Source organism: Simochromis diagramma, unplaced genomic scaffold (genome assembly GCF_900408965.1).
Source record: "Simochromis diagramma unplaced genomic scaffold, fSimDia1.1 OVJJ01000419.1, whole genome shotgun sequence".
Classification (NCBI taxonomy): domain Eukaryota; kingdom Metazoa; phylum Chordata; class Actinopteri; order Cichliformes; family Cichlidae; genus Simochromis; species Simochromis diagramma.
In genome coordinates, this window is record NW_024387244.1 from 2679695 (window position 1) to 2690982 (window position 11288).

The 11288-nt window shown below is 39.7% G+C and overlaps 1 protein-coding gene across 1 annotated transcript; it reads left to right on the top strand.

Moving 5' to 3' along the window:
- Window positions 1–342: 342 nt before the first annotated feature.
- si:dkey-51e6.1 (uncharacterized protein LOC558617 homolog) lies at window positions 343–1355 on the top strand. Its single transcript, XM_040053079.1, has 3 exons — window positions 343–569; window positions 888–1012; window positions 1097–1355. The coding sequence occupies exons 1-3, from the start codon at window positions 356–358 to the stop codon at window positions 1187–1189; spliced, it is 432 nt and encodes a 143-aa protein (XP_039909013.1). The 5' UTR covers window positions 343–355; the 3' UTR covers window positions 1190–1355.
- Window positions 1356–11288: the final 9933 nt, after the last annotated feature.

An 11288-nucleotide genomic window follows, 5' to 3' on the forward strand; every position in this document is an offset into this window, starting at 1 on the left:
CTCTGAGGTTTGATCTTGACCTCTGATCTCTCCGATAAACACCAGCGGACAATCTGCCGCATGCTGCAGAAAACGGCCGAAAGCAGAAAATTCTCATACCAAACTTAGACATTTGACGATCTCACTTCTGCGTCTGAGTAATGTAACATAAAGTTTTCTAATGCAAATCCACGGTATACAGAGACTGCAAGGAACGCAAATTCAAACACTTCGCACTCACTGCCATATGAAGGCGCCAGCGTGCGAGCGCACTGTTAAATCTGCACATTTATGGCAACAAGTCGCGAATGTCCTGCCGCTTTAAGAAGCGAAGTAGAAATCCTGACCCAAATAAAGGTATGTGTGAGAACTACTCATGTTCTCTGTGGTCAGTAGACCTCTGCGCAGTTTGAGAGTCTACGGCGTTTTGCGTAAATCTACAGTCGCAATGGCAGACGCTCTGGCTAAAATCCCCGATGTAGAGATTGATCCAGAGGGAACATTTAAGTACATACTGGTCAGAGTAAAAGCGAAAGATGGCGATGTGCATAAAGACATTGTCCGTGGCACAAAAAATGCCGAATATCACAGTAAGTTATTATAGTTTGTTTCAAGGAGAGCGTCAACTGCGTCAGTTTAGCGCGAGATATCGTGCAGACCAGTGACTGTTGGTGCAGATGAAAACCTGCATGTAGTCTATTTTGCAATGTTGTCTCATCGTTATGTTCCCTTTGGTGGATTTTGCGGACGTGCATTGCGGAATAGATACTGCACAGAGCAGAGGGATGAAATTCATGCCAACCTAGTCGTTGGAGACAACTACCAAATTTCCGTAATTGCTATTTTTTTATTAAATTGTAACTAAATTACAATCTCAATTTCTTCTAAATGTCTTCATACATTTTCAGATCATATTTTTGAGAAGGTCAACCCTGCTATGGAGGCCTTGGGGATGGAGTGCAAATGCCTTGGAGGAGGAAAGATCGAGCACAACAACCAAGAGAAAAAAATAAGGGTGTTTGGAGAATCCACTGTAAGTTAACTAAAAGCTGAATGAAAAGTTAAAATCTTCAGTAGTATTTAATTCACTAATGTCAGGTCTCTTGCTCACTCGCAGGCCTTTGGAAAAGCTGACCATGCTGTTTCTGTGGAGAAGCTGAAGGCTTTCTTCAGCGACTATGAGATCACCTGGTCAGACGACAAAAAATAGTTGTAACCTTTGTGACATTTCAAACGTCCGCCTTTATTTAACAGTTCTGTGAATCAAACCACATAATGATGCTTTAACTGTTCTGTAACCATTCAAATACAGTCCTTCTGCATTTCACATTTGGTTTCTTACTCAATGAAAGCACAAATTCTGATTCTCTGCAGTTGTAAAAATTTTTGTCCTTCAGAATTGAATACTGTATATGAACTCTGTAGATATTCCTGTAAATACCTTTTTGACTTTTAGTCCCCATTGGCCTCAGTTGAATAGGAGTACATTTGCCAGGCGTAAAATCCATACAGGAAAGGGTGAGTCTGTTGGAATCACAGACATATCCTGTTTATTGTTGAAAACCCAAAAGAGAGATAACAAGCACTTTCATTTAACCCACGGATAATCACTTTTGGTTTTGTTTAAGTCCGGATAATGATAAACATCAAGCTAAATTCAGCAGAACTCTTTCTAAATGGTAGTGCAATAATAAATAAAAGCCTGCGATAAAATATCTCCAATCAAAAAACGAACAAGAACTCAGAGTGAGAAAATAGCCCGAGCTGAGTCATATTTTAAATCACACGTTGAATTTTTAAAAGTTCTTCCGCCTTCAGCATTTTATGGCTTTAATCCAGTTCAAATTTCACTTTTACTTTTATGCTGCCAAAAAAATGCACTTTTAAAATCGGTAGTAAACAGAAGGTACTTACACCAGACCACATGGTAATATTTAGCAGGCACAGTATTTGCTGTGATCAACTTCTTCAGTTTGCATGTTTGCATGCATTAGTAAAGGTCATTTGCAGATTCTGGGTCATTAACTTAAGCATAAATTGATGTTTTAATTTGATGACGGCACTGTAAACTTTGTAGTGGTGTTAAAGGGAACCACTTAGTTGTGTCACGTGATCCATGAGCACATGAATGATTTTTGTTTCATGCCTGTCCCTGTTGTGATATGGTACTGTGCAAACGTCTTGAACCACCCATCATTTCTTTGTTTATTGCACACAAAAAAGAAATATGTGCAAAAATACACAGAAATACAATTTATTATTATTTGTACATTTCTACTGAGCTTGAAAGGTAATACATGGAATGACCACATTTATTCTTTTCCAGAGCTTGAACTCACTTAGGCAAGTTTCTTTGTCATTTATTCAGGTAGTCACTTCACTACCTGTATGTGCCACGCAAGCTTCCACCATGTTTTACAGATGCCCAAAGACACCCACTGTTGTACTTCTCTTCTGTACATGTTGACAATTTAAACCAAAGATTTTAGTTTTGGATTCATCACTCCATAAGACCTGATGCTGCTGATTTTCAGTCCAGTGCTTGTATAATTTGGCACTCCTTGGCCTTTTCCCCTCTTTCCTTCCTTAAGAATGGCTACATGATGAGTCTTAAGTAAAAACTCATCATACACACAGTTTTTAAGGTTCAACTGAATCTCTCAGGTCCTATGTCAGGTCTTTGTTGAATTTCTTCCTATTAAGAACATGTTGTAGTTTTTAGGCCTGCCACTTCTCCACTTCACCAGTTTCCTCGAATATGTTAAGGATACTCGGGCTGCTAGTAACAAAAGGCCTAAAGATACAATTCAAAGTTGCTGCTTTACTAAGATGTCTTTTATCTGTAGTCACAACACTCATTCATCCCTTGAGCTAAGCGCCTTTTTAATGCATGACTGATTCATAGGTCAAGTGGCCTGATTAACCAAAAAAACATCGAAAGTCTTCATGTACAAAGACATTGCTCAAGACCACCTAAAAAGTATAAAGAAATGAGTGGTAGTGACTGTGAAGAAACAAGATTCATTCTGGTGTTTATTTTTTAACGTGACACACTGTGTGTTTTAAGTGTGTTTCTCCTAAAGCAGAACACAAACGCTGCTTTTTCTCAGCTGTGTTAGCAGTACATGAAAATACTTTGGGTGACTTTACATTGACAGTTGATTGCTGTTTTTAATATTAAAAAGTAGCTTTATTTTTCATTATAATGATGAAAGAAGTAATAGACCTTTTACCATAAAAGACTGCATTTACATGAAATTCACAGCCCAATTTTTCCGATGATATTTAGGTTGGCAGCATGCTAAATGTCACCACTGGCACACATTCCTGTACTTTCCGTTTCACTTTGACTCACTCAGTGCTTAAAAAATCACAAAGAAAACATTTGGATAGAAAGTACCATGTGGCTTTGCAGACAGGATTGGAATTAGCTCATGTCGACACTCTGAATAGACCTTAGTTCACACTGAGTCACATCAGAAGACTTAAAAAAAGTTACCGGTACTGGCTAAATTCTGCCAAATACCCCATGACCTTAACAAAAAGAATAACAAAAGCCATTTTCCTTCCACTTTGTATTCCAATCTACAACTGGTTTCCTTTAAACTGATAACCTTTCCATTATCTAGGTATGGGGAGGTCTGTGTGGGAGGTAGGAGGCTTAAAGTGAGTTAGACTCAGCCCTTTTCTTGTAAAATGAATAATTTACAGTAAGTAATTAGCAAATTCTTTGTAATCTTATTAGAGGACACATCATAATATTTCCATTGTTTTTTTTTAAAGCATTTTTTCATATATTCATTTTACCCTATTTTAATGCATGTTGCTTTGAAGATTCACTAGACTGTAAAAGTGTCTAATTTATTGAGATTAAACTGTAGTTTAGGTAACAATATATATATATATATATATATATATATATATATATGTCAGTCATGACATATACACACACAAAAAGGAGGAGATAGAAGCCACTGACATAAAGACAAGAAAGCTCCTTACCATGCATGGAGGGTTTCACCCCAAGTCCAGCACCCTGAGGCTGTACGCTAAGCGGAAGGAAGGGGGCCGGGGACTGGTGAGTGTCAGCACCACAGTCCAGGATGAGACAACGAACATCCAAGAATACATTGGGAAGATGGCCCCAACTGACCGAGTGCTCAGTGAATACCTCAGGCAGCAGAAACCCAATAAAGAGGAGGGAGACGAGGAACCATCATGGAAGGACAGGCCCCTGCACGGTATGTACCAGCGGCAGATAGAGGAGGTGGCTGATATCCAGAAATCCTACCAGTGGCTGGACAAAGCTGGACTGAAAGACAGCACAGAGGCACTAATCATGGCAGCACAAGAACAAGCTCTGAGTACAAGATCCATAGAGGCTGGGGTCTATCACACCAGGCAAGACCCCAGGTGCAGGCTGTGTAAAGATGCCCCAGAGACAATCCAGCACATAACAGCAGGGTGCAAGATGCTAGCAGGCAAGGCATACATGGAACGCCATAACCAGGTGGCCGGCATAGTGTACAGGAACATCTGTGCCTGAGTATAACCTGGAAGTCCCGAGGTCAAAATGGGAGATGCCCCCAAGGGTGGTGGAGAATGACCGAGCTAAGATCCTGTGGGACTTCCAGATACAGACGGACAAAATGGTGGTGGCTAACCAACCGGACATAGTGGTGGTAGACAAACAGAAGAAGACGGCCGTAGTGATCGATGTAGCGGTTCCGAATGACAGCAATATCAGGAAGAAGGAACACGAGAAGCTGGAGAAATACCAAGGGCTCAGAGAAGAGCTCGAGAGGATGTGGAGGGTGAAGGTAACGGTGGTCCCCGTGGTAATCGGAGCACTAGGTGCGGTGACTCCCAAGCTAGGCGAGTGGCTCCAGCAGATCCCGGGAATATCGTCGGAGATCTCTGTCCAGAAGAGCGCAGTCCTGGGAACAGCTAAGATACTGCGCAGGACCCTCAAGCTCCCAGGCCTCTGGTAGAGGACCCGAGCTTGAAGGATAAACCGCCCGCAGGGGCGTGCTGGGTGGTTTTTTTTTTATATATATATATATATTAGTTTGTAACCAAATTTTAATGTTTAAGTGGTTGCAAAGCCTTAGAAAAAGTCATGAAACTGAAGAAGTTGTAGGACTGCTGCATTTTGACCTCACTGTCGATCAAATAAAAGAAATGCTTTTGTTTTGGGGAACACTGAAAATATGAGTCTTGGAAAAGACAAACTATTACTGAATTCTACAGGATTCAGCAATACTGGTTTCTTTTTTTTTTTTTTTCTTTTTTAAAATTATAACATAGTAGTAAGGGGGAAAACCACCATATTGCCATTGTCCCGTGTATTTTTATACTTCCAAGTGTACTTCAAACAGGTCGGAGCCTTGTTTCCTGAAGAAGAAGAATGTCCCTTCCTGTAGCAGCGCCAGCTCACACCTCAGGGTGTCTGGAAAAGAAGTCACAAGAATAACCAGCATGAGTTCACTTTAATGTTTAAGATCTTATCTCCAAAACAATAGCCAGTGCTCCATCAGGTCAGAGTCAACAGAAATTCCAGATGTTCCAGATAAAGGTGTGTGTGTGTGTGTGTGTGTGTGTGTGTGTGTGTGTGTGTGTGTGTATAGGGTTATATATGTATATATATATATGTCTATATATATATATATATATATATATATATATATATATATATATATATACAAATAATGCAGTTGGTTGAATGTTATAAATAGCTGCAGAGAGATGAACAGCTACAAATATCTAGACAGAAACTGCTTCCAACGAGGCAGAATCAGAACACTTCCATCTATAGGACTTTCTTTATTCTAAAGAAGATATACTGATATTACATATTGCATAATGTCCCTTTTTTAAAGCTATAAATAAGGGTTAAGGCCTAGGAAATTTTCATTTATGGCCTTAAGACTTTTCAATAAATATGCACTTTTTTCAAGTGAAGGCATCTTCTTTCAGCCACTACAGTGGATCACCATCCTTCATCTTTCATCCTCTTCTGTCACATCAGCCATCTGCTTGTCCTTTCCCACATCGATTAATATTTTCTGTGGTTTTCCTTGTTGATTGAATCTGCGGTCTAAAATCAACTGAAAGAAAAATCAGCTGATTGAAAAATGCATTTTTAGCCTCTACGTATCATAATTGAGATATGGAGAAAGCGAACCTTTTAGACCCCAGAGAGAGATTTGAAATAAAATGCTACAGGGGAAAATACAGAAAAGGGGATTTTTTATGGGGGGGTTTTAAGGGAAAGAAAGACATTGATTGTTTCCTTGTGTTCATGTCTAGTCTAGAGGTCATTAGTGGGCCAGGTAAACACAAGGTTCCAGGAACTCAGTGAATTACTGTCAAAGGAAGAGAAGAGAGTAACTGCGGACTGCGTCCTTCTTACTGTAATTACTGCCCCACCAAATTGTGTCAAGAAATATTTGAATTTATGGTGAGGATCAAGTCTCAAGGAGTGATTAAATACACCAGATAGCAAAAAAATGGAAATTTGTGAACATGGGAAAAAGTCTGGTAAAGAAAGCCCCATTCTCTATGAAGTGCCAGATTTTCTGTCACCAGATGTAGTTTATCAGAAGGGAAAGTATGGAGACAAAGCCGTCTGTGTTATGTATGTTTGGGTAAACCATTTTGGATTTGCACAAGCCGTCAACATTTGACAGCTGATGTAGTTAGAAGAGAAAAATGATCATTTCATGATCTTTTCATTTTCTTTCTTGAATTTTATCTATTTGTCTAATAGATAAAATTCAAGAAAGAAAATGAAAAGATTTTGTTGAAATTGCTTAAAGACATTAAACGTGTGGAAGCGTGAGGCAGAAAAAAGGAGGATGAAACAGAGAAATCTTCTCAGAGAACGTCCGCATCTCTCCTCAGAGCCTCAGTGTGTTATAGTGAATCGTGATCTCAACTGTTCTGCTCCAAAGGCTACATGTGCTCCACCTTGACCTTCACCGTCACTGTACAACAAAGACGCAGGACAGGACATGGTGTCAGGAGACAATTAAAGTGATTCATTACTGACTTTGATCTAACACCGGAGGTTTCACATTAACAAGCTGATTAACTGAACATCCACTTCCACATCACCGTTTTCTCACATAGCCCACCACACCACTTTCCCAATGGACAGCCTACTAGACTGTTGATTGAAGCCATGACTTGTGATCAGGAAATAGTTTATAACATCAACAGACAACATCGCAAGTGGGACGACGATGATAGCACTGTGCAAGGTCAGACATTATGACACATTAACAATCTCCTCAGAGCTTAATGGAAGAAGAAAATGGAAAATAAATGGACTAGGACGTGACAGGCCTAACCATGTACCAATCTGTACAGGCTACAGGCTCTTTGCCAGAAACCCTGACTCCAACCATTTATCAAGCTCTAGTTGGAAGAAGAGGTGGTTCCAGAAGAGGCTCTCTGTTTCTAATGCTATCAGGGGTGACATTGTGCTAGAGAAGTCCTCAACAAGGATAAACTTGATGATTGGAAATTTGGCAAGGTGGACTGAAACTGGGGAAGACACGCAACTGCTCGGATTCAACTGATGCAGGAGGTTGGAGGTACCACACCTACACATACAATAGCATCTGTTTACTCAGTTTGTCACAAGACTTGAAGATAAAGTCAGATTCTCCGTGAATGTATATATTAATTATCATGCCAGATACATCAGTCTGACTTGATGGTGCATAGCCAGCAAGTCATCCTCCTTATTGATTCAGGTGCTACACACCTGAATTTCCAACTCTTCCAAAAGTTAGTATTAACTGTGTTCATGCTCTCATTGCATCTGGAGAAGATGCGAAAGAAAATTTGACTTTAGTCTTAAGTGTAATGATGAATAAGAGAAAATCTAAAACTGCTTTTTTATTTTTTGTTATGATCCACCGTTTTGTATTTGTCTCTCTTCTGGAAACTGTTAACTCACCTTTGTGCAATTGGCCGTAACGTTCCTTCCACTTAAAGCTGAAGAAATCTCTCATTGGATGCAAGATAACTGCACTAAGTGTACTTCTGTTGAATGCCTCTCATAATTAGTGTTTGTTCAGCTTGTTTGGATTTTTTTGCTTCCTTTGACTCTCTCCGCTCTCTCCTGTGCAGTTGCTTCCAGTCCTGACATCTGGCCCAAGAGAGAGAATCCTGCTATTAATCTTCTGTGCTATTTTTTTTCCTGTGGAAAGATTTCAGTGGATGTTATGCATGCCCATCTTCCAGTTCACATCTGAAATCACTGCCTTGCATAAATCCCTGTTTACCTCCAAGTGCCAGAAGGTTCAGTGTACACCTGACTCCCAGAAACAGTCTCTGTTTTGTTTCTCATAAATACTGCTATACACTAACAATGCCTCTTCAATACAAAAACAATAGCATGCTTTATGTATGATAAACAATGAGGACATTGAACCCATTCGGAGTTTTGAGTCAGATGTTTATGTTATATTATAAATATGATATACATGTGTAATTAGTGAATGCTTAAAGAGAAGGAATGATTTAGTGGTGGAGGAAAATCGTCATAGCGCCACTGTCCAATATATGTTTATATTTCCGAGTACACTTCAAGCAGTGTCGCAGTGAAGAAAGCGAGATAAGCATCAGTGTGGAGCCCTGTTTCATAAACAAAAAGTGAGCTCCCACTTTAAAGTTTTAGGAAAGGACACAGCAGCAAGCAACAGCATGGCTTCACTTCAATGCTTAAGATCTTATCTGCAAAACAGAGGCTACAGAAATTCCAGATGGCTCAACAGCTACAAAGGTCTAGAAAATGGGGGTTTTATTTTTACATTATGGTTTAATTTGCCATAAAACTTTACAAGAAATATCATCATGTTGATTGCAAAGTATTCTTTTCTTAAGTGAAGTCTTCTTCTTCTTCTTCTACTTTTCTTCTTCTTCTTCTTGCTCCCTTTAGGGGTTGCCACAGCAGATGTAAACTTGATGTTCAGCATCTTTTGTCCAATATATCCACTATACCGCCTTCGTACATGTCCAGAGTATCACATTTTTGCATCTTGTAATGAAGTATTTTAAGATTAAGCTGCTTCTATGTGTCAAGTGGACCTTAGAAGGTTCCATATCTTCTTATCCTGCTTTCATATAATCTTTTAGACTTGTTGATGTACAAGTTCTCTTTTATTACACAATATTCTAACTGTAGATAGATAACTCTGTATTAGTAGTTCAGGATTACAGTCCCTCTTTGTCAAAGAGCATGCAGACTGCTGTCATGCTGTTTGCACTGTTGTCTTATCTACCTTTGCAAAGGTAAAACAAAACTCATAAAGATAACCTGGTTGTGTGCACCTTAGTTTATTTCACATTTCCACAACGCTTTGTCTTCAAACCACTTAACTTGAGTTGTTGCTTTCACATACTCATTTCTAATCTTGTCTATCCTGATCACCTCTTCTTCTTCGCCTGTGTTGTGAACTGTCTGTTGCTTTGAATGGTACCTCAGGTATTTCAAATGGCTTCTGCTCCCTGTGTCTTCAGTATCTCCCTGTTATTCTAACACATGTATTCTGTCTTGGTTCTACTGACTTCCATTCCTCTTCTCTCCAGAGCATACCTCAACCTCTCCAGGATCTCTTCTATTTGCTCGTTACTCTCTTTACAAATTTCAAAGTCAACTGCAAACATTATAATCCATGGAGACTTCTGCCTGACCTCATCGGTCAGCCCGTCCATCACCATTGCAAACATGAACAGACTCAGAGCCCTGTGTAATCTCGCCCCAGCCTGAACACATCTGTCACTCCTACCACATGCCTCACCACAGACTAGCTTTGCTCATATGTGTCATGTGATTGTTGTGTTTTCTCTGTTTTCTTTGTGATATTGTAGGGTCTTCACCTTACAATAGAAAGCATTTTGAGGCAATAACAGTTGCCTCAAGGCAAGGTTGTTGTGATTTAGCGCTATATAAATAAAACCGAATTGAATTGAATGTCCTGCACCACCTTCACATACTTTTCTGCTATTCTTTACTTCTTTTCATGCAGTATCACATTCCTCTCTTTACACCCCATCAGATGTTTTCTTCTGACCGTAGCTATAGTTCTCCATCAACACTCTCAAAGGCATCGTCTAACGCTCCAAAATTGTTTTAAACTATTTGGTTAAAAAGCCCACTGATATGGCGATGTCTTTCCTAGATCGATGCTTCCTAAACATCACTCATTCGTACAGTCCCATTTCTATTCTTAATCATCCTAATTTGCTGCACATCCTTTACTGCTTGATCTCTTAGGCTAGCCACTCATTGCAAGTCCTTTTCTCCGTCCAGCCTCACATACAACTCACTATAAGCCTTTTCCTTTGCTCTTGACACGTCTTTCTTTGTGGTATGGAGACTCCCAGTACTCCTGTCTAAATTCTTCATTTCTCTGATTAGTTTCCATCACCACTTCAGCTCTTCTTTCCCAGCTGTACTTTCCTTCCATATTCTTCTCCTTAATACCTTACCCACCCAGCAACTCCTTATTACTCATGTTTCCTTCACCTACATGCCCACTGAAGTCTGCTTAAATGACTACTATCTCACTCCTAGGAATACTCCCTACCTCGTCATCCAAATTATTGCAAAAATCATCTTTCTCTTCCAACTGACACGTTGTGAGGCATATGCACTGACAACATTCAGCAACACCTCTTTGGTTTCCAGCTACAAAGTCCTGCTCTGTCTGAAAACCTCTTCATCTCCGCAACACTATTCACATACATTCCTTTTCAAGATTACCCCTACCCCATTACTATCTACACCATTGTTTAACAACTTGAATCCCGTTTACCTGGTGTGCTGGAGCCAACATTTACTAGACACTTTAACAGACATAGTCCCTATTCTAACCTACAGATCCCTCTTTTCATCTCTCTTGCTGCCTGCAAACACGTCTTCCACAATTTCATCTTCTTTTTGTCTTTGGCCAATAATAGCACAGTTTGTAGGAAATCTCATTTTTTTAATCCACATTTGGTTTGCCAAAGATTGCTATGTCGGACGCCCTTTCTGACACAACCCTCCCTGAGCCCTGGCTTGGGACCAGGGTTCTCCCAATAAGTGATTGTCTGCCAAAAATGATTACAGATGCTTGTATGTGTTATGGCTAATATTCTTATTGATAGTGGTAAATATGCTGCAATAAGCTGGGTTTATTAAGAAGAAATGACCCACTTTGCAAGTATTCCTATGAATCTGTATTACTGTCTCTACTCTGTGAACAATCTAGTCCTTTTTGGACAGATAAAATATAATATAATAGTTGTTGCAA

Bases quoted from the DNA above. Each gene is read 5' to 3' on its own strand.
- si:dkey-51e6.1 (XM_040053079.1), top strand. From the start codon at position 356: ATGTTCTCTGTGGTCAGTAGACCTCTGCGCAGTTTGAGAGTCTACGGC. The intron at 570-887 runs GTAAGTTATTAT...ATACATTTTCAG, and splicing joins AAAAAATGCCGAATATCACA to ATCATATTTTTGAGAAGGTC. The intron at 1,013-1,096 runs GTAAGTTAACTA...GCTCACTCGCAG, and splicing joins GGGTGTTTGGAGAATCCACT to GCCTTTGGAAAAGCTGACCA.